Genomic DNA, 20,065 nt, shown 5'->3' on the forward strand with positions numbered 1-20,065 from the left:
ACCCGATTAGGTTAGGAACCAACTTGTTTTCTTATCGAGCAAAAATAATGAAGCCTCGAGAACAGCGAAAGGGAGAACGCAACTATACGTACTTCTGTAACCACAGTGTACAATTAAAGGATATAATCTCGCAGGATCACTTTTGTAAAATATCAGGGAACAGTTTGAACTTCTAAACGACAGTGAGCTTATTGGTGAGTGAGCAGCGCATCTGATGGAAAACTGACCATCCTTAAGCGAAATTTTCACCATCAATGAGTCACAGAACTTAAGGGAAAGCGCACAGCGAGGTCCAGCTAAGCGAACGGTGTGTTCCATCACGCTTTGCCAATGAGTCCATTCATGGCGGTTTTTCACCAACCCGCATAAATTCAGTTCATGTTCTGGGACGCATGCTTTAATTGGTTAATCTTTGAGGGCATGTTTATGTCCTTTCCCTCAAAGATTGATGGTGAAATAAAAACTGGCAATGTATGCCAGCAATAGAAAGAGGGAGGATTGATAAAGTGAGGATTGACAAAGTTTGAGATGGAGTTTTCTTTAAAGGACAAATCTGAATGCGTGTACCTTATCATTACAAAGGGCTGCATTCTCAAATTATGGCGACTGGAATTAACTTCCTCCTCGCAGTGGCCTATACCCGAAAAAGAGCGCCTCGCTTTTATATAGCGCTAATAATTACCAAATAAAATTCGTCGATTAATATTAGAACATATAAGAACAGATGACCCAAACAGGTCTTAAAGGAGGGTAGAAAGAGAGGTAGAGGTGAATCAAGTTTGGAGGAATTCTAGGGATAGAAAATTGTTGTCTTTCGAGATTTTCTGTTTTTCTTCTTTTTGTCTTTTCTTCTACACACTGTTAACAATAACAAAACTTTAATGAGAGACTACAGTGCCGTTACCTAACTTGTAGCCATTGAACGATGTTTAAGACGAGCCATCTTCTCACGATACTGAGGAAGGGTCACCGGACTCGAAACGTTAACGCTTGTTTTTGCATTCACAGATGCTGAGTTTTTCCAGCAACTTTGTTTTTGTTCCTGATTTACAGCATCCGCGGTTCTTTCGGTTCTTCTCCACACTAACCATTTACCCTTTGCCTGCTGCACTCTCAATCCAGATGAAGGCTGCAGCCTTTCTCCTGGCATTGAGAGGTATACTCTTCTTAAACATTTCACAATCATCTGTCTTTGTAGGTTATCAAGCATCTGTCTGCTCTAACCCCACTTTCCGACGCTTGCCCTAAAGTCTTGCATGTTGTGGCATTCCAAGTAATCATCTGAATACTTAAATGTTGTGATGGTTTTCACCTTCTCCACGCTTTTGGGCAGTAAGCTTCAGGCCCGCTGAAGGGTCTAGGCCCGAAAGCAGTTTGTGCTCCTGTGATGCTGCTGAGCCTGCTGTGTTCATCAGCTCTACACATTGTTATCTCGGATTCTGCAGTTCCTATTATCTCTGGTACTCACCATCCTTTGGTGAAAAAAGTCTTCCTGAAATCATTTCTAAACATTAAAGTTATACCCCCGGTTATGGACGCCTTGTCTAAGGGGAAAGGTTTATTGTCATCTATTCAATCTCTGTTTCTAATAATTTCCTCCTAACAATCACCCCAAACGCCTTCCCCCAAGCCTTTTTCTGCTGTAAGGGTAACAAGCCCACCCCATCTAGGCGAAGATACAAAGATCCTTAGACAGCACCATACAAAACCCATAACCATTCCATTTAGAAGGACATGGACAGAAAATACCTGGGGTCATCACAACCTACAAATTCCCCTCTTAAGTCACTCACTATCCTGACTTTAACTATATCTGTGTTCCTTCACTGTCACTGGGCAAAAATCCTGGAATTCCTTCCCTAATGGCATTGTAGGTCAACCCACAGCTGGTGGTCTGTAACAGTTTAAGAAGGCAGCTCACCACCACTTTCTCAAAGGCAACTGGGGGGGTGGGGGGGCGGAGACAATAAATGCTGGCCAGCCAGCAACGCCCGCATCCGACCAGGGAGTTAAAAAAACCTCACTACAACCCAGGCAGCATCCTATAATGTTAACTAAAACTGCTAATGCTGGAGATCTGAAATAGACAAAAACAGATATTGTTGGGGTAACTGAGCAGATCTGGCAGCATCTCTGGAGAGGAAAAAGAGTTAACTTCTCCAGTCTAGTGATGAGTCTCCTTTATGAATTTCCCCTTCAGCATAATCGCACCATTTCAATAATGTGGCGACCAGAACTGCACACAATACTCCAGTTGTGGCCGAACTAACACCAGCGCCTCAGCAAATAAAGACAAGTATGCCATATTGTCTCCTAACCATCTTATCCACCTGTCCCACTGCCGAATGGCAAGTTCCCTCTGATGTTTTAGATTCATAGAGTCATACAGCACGGAAACAGACGCTTCGGTCCAACCAATTCATACCGACCATAATCCCAAACTAAACTAGTCCCACCTGCCTGCACTTGATCCACGCCGCCCCCCCCAACCTTTTTTATTCATGTACTTATCCAAAAGCCTTTTATAACTACCGGCATCCATCACTTCCTCTGGGAGCTCATTCCAAACACGAATCACTGCAAGAAAGGTGCCCTTCATGTTCTTTTTAAATCTTTCTCCTCTCATCATAAAAATACGCCGCCTACTCTTGAAATCTCTCCCTGCCATTCACCTCATGGTTTTAATAGCCTCTACAAGGTCACCCCTCAACCTCCTACGGGCCAGTGAAAATGCACCAGCCTATTCAGCCTCTCCTTATAACTCAAACCCTTCTGAACTTCCTGGGATTCTAACATTCATCTGGTATTCCCTTGCCTCGCCAAAAGGTGCTGTTAAAGATGGCCCAAAGCGATTTTACACTTGCTGTTTCCATTTCTTTTAAATTTCTTAATAAGAATATTAATTATGTGATTGGAAGTCATGGAGTCACTAATGTCACAGAAGGAGGCCACTCGACCCATCAAGTCCATGCTGGATGTGTGTACTGTACATTTGAAAGATATTCGGCACATTTGACTTCTTACCTGGGACAAGCCCAAATGTACGGACGCAGTTTCCGAAATGTACATGATTTTACCATCGGACGCGATGACAAAAACAAATCCGTCTAGAGTCTGGAAAGGGAACAGAAATAGAGAGGAAAACATTCGTAAGTCTGTCTGTTTTACAATAATGGGAATTGCTTCAATTAATACATCGATACACAGTTCCCTGCACTTCACAGGTTAACAAGGCACTGCCATAATTCAAAGCGTTCATTGCAGCGAAAGGGGATTTGAAATTCGAGAGGAACGTACGCCGTATTGAATGCAGTTTTGAGGAGAGGTAAGTAAGATAGTGAAAATGGACTCCCTCCGTTACTTTGATCCGCTTTTAATCGCATCGTTTTCTATCTAGAGCCGGATTATGTGTTAAATTCCATTACCTGAAGTAAGTGGGATCCCAATTCTCTCGCCATATTGTCCAAAGGACTTACGCGACTAGACTGTCCCCAGGCGTCTCCCAGACCTGAGTGAGAAACAGCAAGTACATGAGCAGCTCTCAAAACCATATCAGTTATTAACTGCTGCATTAACCTGACAAGACGTTTAAAGTTTGAACAAGACGGTGGCTTATCTCCAAAAATAGCGAGTAAATCAACAATGTTTCAAATAGTTTGTGACGTGTTCATATCGTTTGCTGACACACACCCCTAAAAGAATAGGTTCCGTTCCCCGACAGTTTTCACTCACAATTGTCACTATACTGTAGGCGAGGTGGAGTTATATGTTGGTGTGCTTGCTGTGTGCTTTACCGTGTCTATCGGTAATTAAGCACATTCTTGGCAATGACTCAGTGGAAGCACTCACCTTTCAGAAGCTTGAAAATTCAAATCTCTTTCCAGACACTTGGGCCAGAACCTAACAAATTGACATTTCTATGCAGGACTGAGAGTGTGCTGAATTGTCTGAGGGGAAAATCCCTGACTGGTGTGGACTTAAAAGTTCCTGTGACCGTATGCCGATTGAGAACAGAGCAATTATTCTGTGTCTGGTTTACCCTCAATCACTTTGACTGTAGACAAATAATCTGATCATTATCAAAGCGGTGTTTGAGAAAGCGCGCAGTGCAAACTAGCCGACCAGTTTCTTTCATTAACAACAGTTAAACTTTTAAAAAAGAATCGATTGATTTTGTGACTTTCAGAGGTTGTGAAAGGAACTATGTAAGGTCAAGGCTTTATTTTTATTATTGTGAGCGCAGCATATATGTGAAGTAGTGCAGTGCCTTATGTGTTGCTGTGCGCGCATGTCACATTTTTATTTAAGATTTTAGTGCACAAGCTGTGTTTGTGTGATTATGGACAGAAGCCATGCAAGACGCTGTATTTATACTTGTTAATCTGTAGAAAAAGACCATACCTGTTCTGGTAATGAGGCGTGCTAATGTATATTTATATGAATTTACCACTTACTTTAATGAAGGGTAATTAGGCGCTTATGGGACGTACATGTTTCTATGTAGGGCAAAAATTGTAGTCACACCTGACACCAAATTCACTCTAATTTAGGAATAGAAACAGATCACCGATTTTTATGACACGTTTCAGCGATAGGCTGGAACCCGTTTCACTTCCTCACACGCCTCTGGGATACATTTACTCCAGGACTCCTATCAGGCTGTTACAAATGCCCCAGGTTGGTCAGACTCCTGGGCTGTGTGGTAGCAGAAAAAGAAAAAAGCCTAAATGCCCACCTATCTTCCAAATGACAATCCTAAATGGCTTATTAGAGATGCATTGTATCGAAAGCAGGATTTTTCAAACGCGCCTGATAGCGACTATTTTGGAACACTCCGGGGAGTGCCTTTTCCGAGTCTTTACATGGCTCGTCGATGTTGTGTACTCTCTAGCATCACCACAGACCAAGGACCAGGTGATACTGGTGTTATATGAGGCTGGTTGTTATCGTCATTATCAGCGGGGCCCTACTGATGTTACTGGCAAATTTGTAGGGATTATGTCTCGGTGGAGGATCTTACCTCACCGTTTGCAATTTTTGCTCACTTGTTACTGAAGAGTTGTAAGAGTTCGAGTGTCAGTGACAGAGTGAGTCTTGATGTCTTTTGGGAGAACGTGTCGTATCTCTCGATGCCGAGGAATTTCATGAGGCAGTTATTCATATCCAGCCACTTGCCTCGTGCGCCCATCATGAAGCCAAAGTATCTGGGCACCATGCCTCCCATCAATTCCATGACCTCGACATTTAGGTGTTTATACTTTTCCTCTATCTCTCGCCATGCTGTTTCCAGTGCTTTACTGTCATTCTCATACCGCACTGTGACATCTACGACTGCGATCTTCTGGTCTTTTCTAAATATGAGATCGGGTTTCCATAGGGAGCCGTTTTTGTCAAACAGTCTGGGCTCCACATATGATGTCCAGCCATACTTACTGACATGTTTCTGCAACTGGTCAGCGATCTTGTTATGGCATTTTATCCGTGCATTTTTAATGAATGGGCAGCATCCTGAGATGTGTGATATGGTTTTGTTTGCCATTTTACACCTTCGGCATAGTTTGTTTTGGTTAGGCCTACCTGTAGATAATGTGGTTCTTGTCAGGTATAGATTACACCACAAGAGCACGCTGTTAATAAATCTAGAGGATTTTTGTTGTACTCCGGCCTTTGTCCAAGAATTAGAGATCTTGTCGTCTCTAAAGTACTGGATGCCTGCCCCTTGACATTCCAGTTTTTGCCATTTTTCGAATTCCCACTCCCTCCAGCCTGCATACCTATTGGGTGGTTTTGGTCATCCCGCGTTTGCCTTCTGGAGTGCCGGCATCATGTCTTGGATGGTGGCCATCAGGTCGATTTTCCCTTTGCCACTGCTGCGGCTACTGGGTTGGAAATTTTCAATTTCCTTGAGGACCTTGAGCTCATGTAGTCCCGCAACGGTCTCTGTGTTGCTCTCTCCTTTATATCGAAAGGAGGCCCAAATGACCACATCACTTGACATGTCTAGTGCCTCGCGTTTGCGAACAATCGCGGATGGGATTTGCACTTCCAGTTTTGGGACGCCTAGACCGCTGTTCTTGTTGCTAGCATATAGCATTCCGTCTGCGGTATGAGGTGGTAGGTGTAGGAATTCTTTGGTGGCGTTGCGGATTATTTGGTCCAGCTTTGAGAGTAGCCTGTGATGCTTCTGTAAGGATCAGATGGAAGTACAATCGGGGGATGACATGTACTTTTAGGATCTCCAACCGTTGTCGTGGTCGGAGAGGTGCTGCCTGAATTCCTTTAACCCAGGACTTCAGCTTCTCCTCCCACTCCCCTTCTGCCACACCTGCCCATGGATCGATGCGGGCACCCAGGTATTTCTCTGTGTCACCTGGTGGTATGTAGGCTATGGATTCATACTTCAGCTTCCAGTTTGCGAAGTGATTGTACAGAAAGGTTTTCCTTTTAAAAGTGAAGTGGAATCCCTTCGTCTTCACTGTGTTTATACTGAGGCCTGTATGGTCACAGTATGCCCGGAGTAGCTTCAGGTTCCTAGCCATACCAGTGTGTGAGTCGCTTAGAAGGGCGATGTCATCCGCGAAGGCCAAAGTCGAGCAGTTGACTCTTCTGCCGCCCAGGGGCATGGAGACCCCTGAGTTGGCCCTCTCCAGAGAGCACACCAACGGATCCAAAGCAATGTTAAATAGTATTGGTGAGAGTGGGTCGCCCTGCTTTACGCCCCTCTCAATGGTTATTGGGGTGGTAGAGTTACCGTTCCCTTCCACCACTGTTGTGTTGCCAGTGTATAGGTCTTCAATGAGACTTACAAAGGCTTTGGGTAGTTGCATTCTTTGCAGAGATTTGATCAATAGTTTGTGCCCAACCGAGTCGAACGCTTTCGCTAGATCAACAAAGGCAACTGCGAGGTCCTTATGATTGTATTTTCGAGGACAACAATGTTTTCATTGCATCCGGGAGTGGCTGCTAGAAACCCTTTTTGCCTGGGGTTTATTTTGACTGCTTCACTCAGGCGTTTTGCCATTATTTTTGTGAACAGCCAGAGCAGCATTGGACCGATGGTTATTGGTCGCCAGTTATCAATGCTTTTCAAGCGTTCCTTATCCTCGCACTTAGGAATCAGGACCGTTCGACTCTTTTTTAGTGAATCGGGGATCGTGCTTGACTTTAGCCATAAGGAGAAGAGGCGGGGTAGATGAGTTTCCTCCTGCTCATGGAGTGTTCTTATGTCCTGCAGTTTCAGGCCGTCTGGTCCAGCGGCACTGTTCTTGTCTCTCCCCTTGATGGCCGCTTCAACCTCCTTTACCTCTATGGGTTTCATCAAGGGCCCGTCATCGACTTTGCCTGTGTATGGGGCATAGTTATTGATGTTCGATTTCTTGTTTGGTGCAGACAGTTTCTCATGGAAACATGTCTCCAATTCCTCTTTTGAGAGAGGACAAGTGGATGAGTTCGGCACCCCCGTGATCTCGCGAGCTAGTTGACGCCAGTTGGATTTGTAAAGCAGCTGTGTTGCTCTAAACAGCGCTTTACCTGCTGCCCACTGTTTTTTGGCTCCGGTATTGCTACTGGGCTTTTTGTCTTTCTTGGTCCGATCTTTTTGAGGCCTCTTGTTTTTGTCCTGTCTTTTCCTACTATTCATTAGTAGGTCAGTAATGCTTTCCACTAGTCCGATTCCGAGGGCAAGCGTGTCCGGGTCCTTCCTTGAGCTCAAGAGCTCCTCAGCTTGTGTAAGCTGGTCATCTACGTCCCGATGTTTAGGGATCGAAGCCGATGTTTTTCGGCTGGCTCTTTGGCAGTGGGCTTGATCATCGGAATTCTCCTGGACACTCTCTGCCTCAGAATCGTGCAAGTCTATCATTGGCTCGCAGGTGGTCTGGACCTCCATTGGGGTGTTTGCCAGGAGCCTGCGCTTGTCTGAGATTTGCTTTGGTGTTTTGGTTTTAAGGATGCTTGCGATGGATTTGTTTATAAATTTGCATCCTGCAAATCTCGCCTCCAGTTCCCTCAGGAGTGCCACCTCCTCCTGTGACCATACGCGGTCACTTCTCCCAGGTTTGCCCTTGACTTTTGGTGCCAGTTTGAGGTGTTTCTCGTTCCGTAGAACCGGGTGCCTGTGCCTCTCGTGTTGACCAAGGCCTGACCATGTTGAAAACCGTTGATCACACGCGCTGCATGTAAAGTACCCAGTTGGGGGTTGTTTCATTCCTTTGCATTTGGGATAATGGCAGGCTATTGAATGGTATTCCCCTGCCTTATCACAGCGTGAACATTTTGTTCGGATGTTCTTTATTCCGTGCACTTTAGTCATATGGATCTTGAACAGGCTCACCGTGGGGAAGAGGGTGTCGCAGTCCTTGCAGAACAGCCCATCGATGGGATAGTGGATGATTACCTCCGAGACAGACGTTCTGTCACATACTGGCTCCATAACGACTCCTTCCATGAAGGCAGTTGCATCAGCTATTTCATCGCCAGTCTTGTTTATCGTATTTTCGTCTGCGCCCTGCTTCGTGTCTCGATAACTTTTGTTGTAGAAGGTTTGGGTGGTTACGCTTGTCTCAACCGTAGGGTGGGCAGCCCTTACGGTGCCTTCTACAACGTTATCTATGTCATCCGATACAGGGTGAGCCGGCCCCCTGGGAGGGGTGACCGGTCTCAGCTCCATGTAAGGCAGGAGGTAACGTCTCAAGGTCACTGTCTCGGTCTGGACCCAGATGGACCTTGTTGCGGGTTTTAAACATGTACAACCTAATGACTTATCACAGCTTGTGGTTGTGGATGAGGCTGGGGGGGTGGGGGGGCTTGTTTATCCCCCACGCTCCCCAGCCGAACTGCTCCAGAGACACTGGAAAAATCATACTGGTTTTTTGAGGATTGGTCTGTCTAGACCACGGCCGTCTCGCACTTTTTCTGGTCGTTTGGTCACCCAGCAGCCAGCTGGGCTTACCGGCGGGGCCAACGGGGAGGCACCACACGCACTATGCGCCAAAAATACGTCAAAACGTCATAGTGGGCAACTATGCGATCACATAAGAGAGTCATAGTTACTCCCGCCAAATGGTATCGGAATACGGGCTCCTTCAGAGCGACCCAATAAAGCGAACTCTTAGGTGAAACCTTTCTCGTAAACAAAGCGTCCGTCGCCCGTTAACCTCCAACATCAACTCCCCAATTCACGCACCTTCACTACAGAAACGTTAGCAGAGCTTTCTTTAACAATTTGAACTGTCCTTTTTACTCTGAAAATATACGGGTTCACACACAACCCTTCGGTGCGTATTTGTCCTGTGCCAGAAGTCACACGACATCAGGTTATAGTCCATCAGGTTTATTTGAAATCACAAACTTTCAAATAAACCTGTTGGACTACAGCCTGATGTCGTGTGACTTCTGACTTTGTCCATCCCAGTCCAACATCGGCATCTTCGCATCATGCTTGTCTTGAACTCTCGCTGTTCACTGAAGTGCTGAGGTACTACCTGCTGCAAACTGTAGACGGAACCCAATGAAGACCAGTGCCAATTTCTGATATGGGAAGGAAAGTTGTAAGTACCGGAAGATATTATGCACTTCAATAAGTTATACGTAGACCTATGTGTGCAATAAGTAATGCATGTCTACAAGTGGGATGTGCAATCATTTACATGTTTTTATGGAATCTATCAACTATCAACTAGCACAGAATGTTTCTGGGGACAATCCCAGATGTGCTGTTTAATGTGCGCCTTCTGTTTATCCAGTCGGTGTGTGCTGTTCACCTGCATTTATGTGCAGTCTATGGTTTGTGCACTGTGCAGTCACATTTACACACGCGATCATGTGTGTCTGTGTGTGCTCTAGGTTTACACATATTTCCCGTCTCTTGGTAGATATCGCGTCAACCCCTATTAGATAAGCCACAGCCACACTGCCACCCAGCAGGGACAAAAAAAACAGAAGTTGCCGGAAGCTCAGCAGGTCAGGCAGCATCTGTGAAGAAAAAAATCAGAGTTAACGTTTCGTGACCGGTGACCCTTCCTCAGAACAGGGAGCAGGGAGCCCTCTTCGTAAAGGGCATTTAGCTTGTTGACTGAAATGGCAGCCCGATAGACTTACTGCCTTCTAAGAGATGCGGCGGTTCGCTTTACATCAAGTTGGTGCATATACATGTGCAAGGTTGATGTTTGTGCTTATCATTACTGTCGGGTCAGAAGAATTCTCACCACCCAGGAAGATTGACTTTTCTCCCCTCTCTGTAAAGACACTACCAGGCCTGCTGAGGAATGCCAGTATACTGCTGGTGCTATTTCAGAATTTCAGCCTTTTGTTATCACGAGATGTGTGTTTTGTCTGTGTCTAACTGCTTGGCTTATGGGGATTCAGTTACATCTTGTCTGTAGTGCCTCTTAAAGATTGATGAGATTCTTCAACAAATAATAATAGCTATATCTTTAGAAAGACTACGCCATGTGATACCCTCAGCCTGAATCTTAAATAGATTGGGATTCAAGATTTTATTTTGCAACAAAAATAATGATTATCGAACGCAGTTTTTTTCGTCAGCCTTACTCTATCCGAGTTTAAAATAGACACATCCTTGACTTATACTAAAAAAAACAAGCCGAGAAAATTTGATGAGGGGTAGGCTCCTAGGTCCAGGGAACATTTGAAGTCTGCCCATAGACAAGATTTGTGACCGATGAAAATGTCAGCGATTTTCCTATTATTGCTGCTTCCCTGCAGAGAGCCCAGCACTTATTACAAACTGAAGAGCGGGTAATTAATTTTGGGGACAGTTTATTCATAATGCCGTATGGATTATTGCTCCAAAATAACCTCTGGGTCTTTCCATTATAGGCGTCTAGATTAGCTGCATTTTGCGGTCCAATAATTTGAAACACTTCTCTGAAACACTTCTCTGACTAATAAGATTTTAAAATCGATCTGGCTGTGAGCAGACTTTTAACAATTGACAGCTACTTTGCATGACACTTACAGCAATGTCGATGTTCCCTCTGTTACAGGGACAGAGGTACTGTATTCTGTACTTGGGAGTGAATCCTTGGCTCCACGCTGCACTGCAACACCAGAATTTTCTGTGATCCACGGCCAAGTCTCTGTGCAAACGTGGGGCCTCTATTTGCATCATTGTGCATCACTGGCATTCCGCATGCTCCCGTTTAAAACAAAATACAAACAAAGCCGGAAATACAGAATTGAGCCTATGTGTCAGTACATACCTTTGAAGAATGACGAAACAACCACCTAATCTCACGGTATAACTGAGATTATAAACTACAATTTCACAATGTTGATGTCTGCATTTTGTAAAATCTGATTCCCCCACACCCTCATCAGATGAACATTCACCATCCCTGCACCCTCACCAAGGCCAATCCATCCTTACTCAGCTGCAGTGTCCAGAATTGAATGCAGTTCTCTTTTTATTCATTCAGGAAACGTGGGTTTCATTGGCTGAGCGTACATTTATAGTCTATCCTTTGGTGCTCTTGAGAAAGGTGATGGTGAGCTGCCTTCTTGAACTGCTAGTCATTGGTATAGGTAGAGCCACAGTGCTGTTGGAGAGGGAGTTCCAGGTTTTTAACCAAGGGACAGTGAAAGAGCAATGATATATTTCTAAGTTAGGATGAGAGTGGCTTAGAGGAGAACTTGAAGGTGGTAGTGTTCCCATATACTTGTGCCCTTGCCTGTTTAGATTGTAGTGGTCATGGAGCTCAGCTGGTCTGGCACCATCTGTGGAAAGAGAAACAGTTAACTTTTCAAGTCTGGTATAACTGCTCTTCAGAACTGTCACAGTCATGGGTTTGGAAGGTGCTGTCAAAGAAGCCTTGGTGAGTATCTGCAGTGCATCCTGTAGATGGTATTCATTGCTGCTATTATGCTGTTCCGCATATACATGTGCAAGGTTGATGTTTGTGCTTATCATTACTGTCAGGTCAAAAGAATTCTCACCACCCAGAAAGATTGACTTTTCTCCCCTCTCTGTAAAGACACTACTTAGCCTGCTGAGGAATGCCTGTATACTGCCAGTGCTATTTCAGAATTTCAGCCTTTTGTTATCACGAGAAGTGAGTGCTTTGTCTGTGTCTAACTGCATGGCTTATGGGGATTCAGTTACATCTTGCCTGTAGGGAATGAAAGTTTGAGAATGTGGTGCCAGCCAAGGTGGTTTGTCCTGGATGGTATCAAGCCTCTTGTGTTTTGTTAGAGCTGCACTAATTTAGGTAGCTGGAACTATTCCAACAAACTCCTGGCTTGTATCATGAAGGTGGTGAGCAGGCTTCAGGAAATCAGGAGTGAATTAGTCACTGCACGATTCCAAGCTCATGACTAATCCTTGTCAGACTCGCTGAATTTCTCAAGAAATTTATGTTTTAATTTCAGATCACCAGCATCCATGCTACATTGCTTTTATGAGTATTTTAATGATCTAACAAACTACACTGTTCCATGTATATGGTGCCACAGTTAGCAATCCAGGAGCACTGATAATTCAATTATGAGTAGCAACCGGCAAAAGTAACACCTCAATTATCCTGTGATGGAAGAATTATTAACACACAACTACCAGTGAGTCAAGCTTGTATTGTTATTAATTTTTTATTAATAAGTCTTAGAAACTCTTTTCCAAAATAAACTGTGCAAATCTACCAGACTCTGAGAATGAAAGAGAAAATTTGCTCCTCATTATTTCTTGTCAGCCAAGATGGTCCGTGCATAGAGAACACAGAGCTATAGAAATGATTGGGATGCCATTCATTTAAGATAAGACGAAGATTGTGCAATACCCTATTGTCTTAGAGTGAGATACTGCGCATAGAAAAATCCAATCAAATTAAGTGTCACCATATAAAAACCGAAAGATCTGCAGATACTGTAAATCAGGAACAAAAGTTGCTGCAAAAACGCAGCAGGTCTGTCAGTATCCGTGAAGAAAAGAGTCAGGGTTAACGTTTCAGATCTGGTGACCCTTCCTCAGAACCTCATCACCATGTTCATAGCAAATTGAGATTTACCAACATTTTACTTAAGAGAGAGTTACCATAAGAGTTCCAAGAAGCATGTTTTGAGAACTCCAAGTTTCCTGAGGGGAGTTGAAGTATGGTTCTACCCAGATTGAGTTCAGAATGATGTGCAAGGAATATAATTAGTCAGGAAATTCTGTGAGAGTTTTGGCAGTTTTCAGAGCCAGTTTGTCAGGGACTTTATCAACATGAAAGCTCGAGGTGTTTTGATTTGAGGACTGAAGAGGTTTCTGTCCAAGGATTAAGTTCTGGATCCAGCTTGAAGTCTATCTTGTATTTCTGATAAATATAACTGATGTTTTTTGTTTGTCAAGTAGTTTTTACCTGTTGGATGACTTATATTACTTAATTTCTTCATTCCTTTATTCGTTCACAAGATGAGGACATTGCTGGTCAGGCAGCATTTATTGCCCATCCCTAATTGCCCAGAGGCAGTTCAGAGTCAGCCACATTGCTGTGGGTCTGGAGTCACATTTAGGCCAGACCAGGTAAGGCTGGCAGTTTCCTTCCCTAAAGGGCATTAAGGAGATTAAACTTTAAAATAAAATTGTATTATTTAACCCAGTCATCTTGCTGCTTAAACACCTGAGTTTCTTGTGAAATTTCTGTTTTTATCAGCATTCTTGCCTTGCCTGATGGTATACCTCTGTTGAGCCTGGAATATTTAAACTATACATTTTGAAGAGGTTATTTTGAGATTTGGTTAATTCAGCATACTCAACCAAATTGAACAACATGAAAATTATCTAAAATTAATCATTTAATACTTACAATGGCTCATAATTTCTCACCATTTACAAATATTTTGATGTATTCTTGCGTCCAAAGTGGATGGTCTCATGTTTTTCTACACTGAATCCATCTATTACAATTTTAGCCACTCGACTAATCTTTCAAAATTCATTGCAACTTTCTGCTTCTGCTTACATTAATTACTGTGCCAGCTAATTTAATGTCATCAGCAGCATTAGATTTTTGGCTCACTATTCCTTCATCAAAGTCATGTATAAATGCAGTGAAAAGCCACAACTCCAGTACATAACCATCCTGTTATTTTGAAAAATACCCATATGCCTATTCACTGTCTTCTAGTTCTGAATGAATTCCCTAGTTTAGCCAATGAGTTGTCTCCATATCCAGTTGGTGAACATATAACTTTGGTTTATAGCATAGCAGGAAATCATTGGATCCATTATGTCTATGTTGGAAAAGAAGTGCTATCTAGTCTAATCTCTCCTTGAAGCTCTTGTCTATATCTTTGTGAATTATTATACCTCAAGTGTATATCAACAACCTTTTTATAAGCCAATCAGGCTTTCTGTCTGCTATAATTTCTAATCTCGACCTATGTCTGGGTGAGAAAAACAAAACACCTCCACTGATATCCAGTTCTTTCACTAATCATTTGAGTTCATTCCCTGGTGATTACCTTCTGTGCTAACTAAAATTTCTCCTTATCTAGGCCCATCATAATTATTTCAACCAGTTTAAATCTCCCTTCAGCCTTCTCTGTTTTGAAAAAATCAAATGCAGCCTACCTAAACTTTCGATCTGAACAAAAGCCATATTTCTGACAACATTCTCACAAATCTCCTTTGTACTCTATCTTCCATGATCACATCCTTTCCCAATCCAGCGAACAGAATTGTACAGAGTATTCTAATTGTCTCTACATAAGAATACATGGGATGTATGGAATAAAAACATTCCATTTTGAAGCAATATGTCCATGCTAGCCTTTCTGCTCCAATGTTTCTGCATTTATATATCTATTTTAAGTGTACCATTGAAATGGCCCATGAAGCCCTTAGTTGTGGGTATCCCAATACCTGTGCAATGCCACTTAGAGATGAGGAATACATGTGTTTTTTTTTAAACCTCTATAAGCCTAGCCCTCAATTTTCTTCTCCTTCACTTATTTGTTTATCCCTTATATACATCTATACTGTTTGCATCATTCACTCTTGAGATTAGTGATCTCTACATATTCACCATTCTTTGTATAAAAATATTCTCTTAAATTTACAATTGGATTTCTTGCTGAGCTATTTTATATTGGTTGCATCTACTCCATCAAAACCTTTCATAATTATAGAACGCTCAATTAGGTCACACATTTTTGAGAAAATTGACTCAGACTTTTATTCCTTTTCACATGCTTATGTTACAATGACTTAAATTTATATTGTTAATTTAATGAAACGTGTCAAGGTACATCACAGCAGCAGTATAAAACAAATTATGACACTAAACAACATGTGGACATATTAATTAAGCTAAAAACCTGGTCAAAGAGATAGGTTATAAAGAATGCCTTAAAGGAAGAAAGCGATAGTAGAGACATGTAAAAATGGAGAGGTGCAGGAAGGAAAAAGAAACTACGACAAAAACACTCTGAAGCTCTCTACTGCGACGAGCTTCTACAAATTGTTCAAAACATTGACAATATGTCATTTAACCTATATGTTTCAGTGTAAACGCCCTAATGGTAAGGCAGAATAATGACTGAGAAGGAGAGGAAGGGAAGCAAATCTTGCATTCCAGGTCCCATTACCTTGTGAGGTATTCTGTTCCAATGCCCAAATATCTGCAGGTCGATAAGCAGCTTATTCAGTCATATGACGCTACAGCTGAAGAGTTGAGACTGAGTTGAATTGAGGGGCAGCAGATGACAGAAGGCAATCTAGAGCTGAAAGTCATGCCAACTGAAGGTGGAGACAGCAATAGTGGAGCAATCACAATTTGAAATGCACAAGACAAGGAAATAGAAGAGCTCAGACATCTTGAGGACAGGTTGGAGGACATAGTGATAGGCAAGGGAAAGCGAAAGGCCTGGGATGGAACCGAAAACAAGGATGAGAATTTGAAACTCAAGAAATTGCTTTTCCAGAAGATGATGAAACACAAGGTGATAGGTAAACACAAATTTCTGAGAGTCAAAGCACGGGTAGCAGCGTTTTGAATGGCCTCACATTTATGGATGATGGAATATGGGAGTCTAGCCAATGTCGACTGGAATAGTTTAGCCTAGAGGTAATGAAAATACCTCTGGCATTGTCTTTGGAAATCTTCCCTGCACCCTCTCTAAGGCCTCTCTCTAGGACCAAAATTGTGTACAGCCCTCTAAATATATTTTAATCAAGGTTGGTACAGACATAATATAACTTACCTACTTTTCAATTCTATTGCTCTTGAAATCCTAGTACTTCACTTGCTCATGTATGGCCTTGTTTACCCAGAGGTAACATTTAGCATTGTGTAACATTTACTGATTGGTGCCTTTGATTTTCCCACTAAACTCACAATTCTCTACCTTTCTTCTCAAAACACTATTCTACACATTTATCTGCATTGAACTCCATTTGCCAATTATTTGTCCATTCTGCATTTTTTAATGCCTTCCTGTAAATTGTTACGGTCTCCTCAGTATTGACCAATGCTCCTACTAAATTGAGACTCATTCACAAATTCAGAAATTTGTAATTTTGATTCCAAAATTTAACTTGCTCTTGGAAAGTTTGAACAATGGTTCTAGCCCTGATCCTCCTGAAACACCATTACAGACCCATGTATATAACTACCCTTTACAACTTCCCCCTCCTTTTCACTTTGAGTCTCTTGCCTCTACATGCTTTGATCGTATTCTGTAGTCTATTATAGCCCACCTTGCCAAAGGCATTTTTAAATTCAAATAAATTGTATCTATTGCATTACCATCGTCCATTTTTACTCCTCAAAATTAAATAAGATTGGACACACAAGATGCTTCCTTTTTGAAATCTATACTGTCTATTGATTAAAATAGCAGGGTTTCAGTTATTTTACCTACCACCGATGTTAAGCTGACTGATAATTATTCCAGTTGTATATTCTGTTGGCTTTCTCAAATATAGGAATTATGTTATCTGTCTATCAGTCCACTGGCATTACAAATATTGTCTAATAATGCCTCTGTTATCACTTCCCTGGATTATTTTAAAATGCATGGATCTAATCCATATACACCAGAGGTTGTTTTCTTGTTGAGTTTGATTAGTTAATTTAATCCTGATTTTTGATGCGCTTATCTCATTACTCATCCTATCACCTAATGTCTACCTTTTCTATTCCCCTGGTAATTACTAAAGAAGGAAAATGATTTAATATACCTGCTAATTCTGATTATCTCTTAATCATAATATTCCTACATCTGCCTTGTTTTATGTTCTTTGATAGTTTAATTCCAGATTTCCTTTTCGTTTTCTTTTTTAAATTTTTTTTCCAAATGTCTCTGCATTCTCTCTGATCTCTTTGTATCTTGCTATGTATTTAATGTATGTTTCTTTCTTTACCTATAATTCTTTCCTTGTATCTTTATTCATCCACGCAGTTTATTTAGTTTGTTATTCCCCTTTTGCTCAATACATTTTCCGGAACTCTGTCAAATACCATTTTGTTTGCCATTGCTCTGCGTCATTGTTTACTCGTAGCATTGCGCATTTTATTTCCCAAGTTATATTCTCAGGCACTCAAAATCAGCTTTTCTCCTTTCTAATAATTTTTATTTTTGCTGTTTACATGCCCTTGCCTGGCATTATCTTAAAACATACTATTTACATGTGCACAGTACCTGACACTGGTCTGGCTTCTTCAGAGCCAGCTCTCAGAGTAAACAGAATCTCTGACACTCCTGTTTATATCTGTCAGCCTGGGCTGTCGGTGATTGGACCAAGTCAACAGCCCCAATCAAGGACCTCATATTCTATGAGGTCCATTTGGATGACCTCGTTACAATCACCACATTTACATGTAACATCAGACTCTTAACTGCTCTTTGGGTATTTAGGGGAAAACAACAAATACTCGCCGAACCAATGCCACTGAATGACTACAAAAAAATCATTAACAAATCTCTTGGTGACCTCTTTACATGTTGTGTACACATTATCATAACTCCATTCCCTTATCCCCTTTACCTATCCCTTCTGTTCAATTATTATCAGGAAATTTCAAATTCCCCATGATTATTATTGTCCTGTATGTTTGACAGGACATGCCATTACATTTCTTCCTCTGCCTTCCTTCTGCCATTAGGTGCACTTTAAAGTGATTCATCTACTATGATCATTTTCCTACTTGAATGGGTTCTACTTCTATGTTCCTGATTGTTGTGCCCCTTTTTACCGTCACCAAAATGAGTTTGTGGTATCGTGATAATCTCTATAGGTTAATAATCCAGAGAGGTGGGCTAACGCTCAGTGGACATGAGTTCAAGTTCCACGTTGGTAGCTGAGGATTCAACTTTGATTCAATAAAGCATGCAGGAGGACAGGCCAGGAAAAGCGCCAGGCATATCAAAAAACATGATCTCAAGCTAGGTACAATACATGACTGGTGGAATGTCAAACAGTGGAAACACAATATGAGAAACAGAAACACGTAATCCCACAGCCAACACTTCAGATCTAAGCTCTGCAGTCCTGCCAATTCCAGTCACAAATGATGGTGGACAATTAAACAATGCCCTGATAGAGAATGCTCCACAAATATCCCCATCCTTGAAGTTGGGGAACACAGCACATCAGTGCAAAAAAGTCAAAGAATTTGCAACCATCTTCACTCAGAAGGGTCAAATGGATAATTTATCTTGGCTTTCTCAGGAGGCCATCAGCATCTCACATGCCAATGTTTAAACAATTTAATTCACCCTGCATGATATCGAGAAAGAGCTGAGGAACTGGGATACTGCAAGGGCTAAGAGACCATGTGCTGGCAATAGCCATAGCCCTAGCCAGTTGTTCCAGTGCAGTTATAATGCTGTAATCTAACTGGAGTCTGGAAAATGTCCGGATATTTCCATTTCACAAAAAAGAGAACACATCCAACCTGATCAGTTACAGCCTAATCATCAGCAAAGTGATGGATGGGGTCAATGACAGTTCGATTAAGTAGCACTTTTTGCAGCCATAAATTGCCCACTGACACTCAGGGTGTTGCAGTGCTACTGAGGCCCTGCTCTCATAATAGCTTTGTTCCAAACATGGATAAAAGACCTGAACTCCTGAGATGAGGTAAAAGTGACTGGCCTTAACATCAAGAAAATAGTTGACTGAGTATGGCATTAGCCCTAGCAAAACTGAAGTCAATGAGAATTGTTAGGAAAACTTTATGGTGGTTGGAGTCACACTTTCCACAAATGAACAGGGTTGTAAAATTAGAAGTTGCTGGGAAAATTCAGCAGGTCTATCAGCATCTGTGGAGAGAAAGCAGAGTTAACATTTTGGGACTGGTGACAGAGATGATTACAGTTGTTGAAGATCAATTATCTCAGTCCTAGGATATCATTGTTTAAGTATGTCAGTATATTTTTTATATGTAGCTCTTCAGGACTTTTCTTTTTCTTTTTTGTTCTTCTTTTATCCAGAAGAGCTTTGATACAGAACTGAACATTTTTCTCCCCATCACCAAATTACCCCTGGTATTTTCATCTGTTAACCGACACCAGTAAATCAAGTGTGTTTTCTAATTTATTAATTATGTAAAAAGCCTGCTAAGAGCAATGCAGATGAGCAAAAGTGACAGAGAAGTAGGGAGGGGAGAGTTCCTCAGATTGTGTCCTCTATTTTTTCTAATCATTTTCAGCTGCTTGATCAATGACATGCCTTCGAGAGTAAGGATTTTCACTGTCATTGCACGATATTCAGCACTGTTTGAGGTTCCTTGGATTCTGAAGACATTTGTGTCCAAATCTAACAGGACCTGGACAATATCCAGACTTGCACTGATAAGTTGTAAGTAGCATTGTTTCAAACAAGTGCCAGGCAATGAGCATCTCCAAAAAGTGAGAATCTGAACACCTTGTTAGTGATAATGTGCTAATAATTGTTTGCTCATTCTGGACTGATTAACCCGATATTTCAGTTTATTTAAAACAATGAAGCACATTATAATTTATGAAGCAGACATTACAGCAAAACCACTGATTGCAGCTTGCAGACCAACAGCAGACTAACTACAGGAAGTAATCTCAATATTTTATGAACACAGAGATAACAAAGTGT

General features: G+C 41.9%; 1 protein-coding gene across 1 annotated transcript in view; it reads right to left on the minus strand.

The window, feature by feature from the left end:
• sim2 (SIM bHLH transcription factor 2) overlaps positions 1-20,065 on the minus strand; it is a 101,636-nt gene that overhangs the window by 56,669 nt on the left and 24,902 nt on the right. Inside the window, exons 2-3 of the mRNA XM_048540539.2 lie at positions 3,426-3,508; positions 3,025-3,114 (exon numbers count right to left, since the gene is read on the minus strand). Of these exons, the coding sequence (XP_048396496.1) occupies positions 3,025-3,114; positions 3,426-3,508 (173 nt within the window). The remainder of the gene's footprint in view (positions 1-3,024; positions 3,115-3,425; positions 3,509-20,065) is intronic.

Source organism: Stegostoma tigrinum, chromosome 12 (genome assembly GCF_030684315.1).
Source record: "Stegostoma tigrinum isolate sSteTig4 chromosome 12, sSteTig4.hap1, whole genome shotgun sequence".
NCBI lineage: Eukaryota > Metazoa > Chordata > Chondrichthyes > Orectolobiformes > Stegostomatidae > Stegostoma > Stegostoma tigrinum.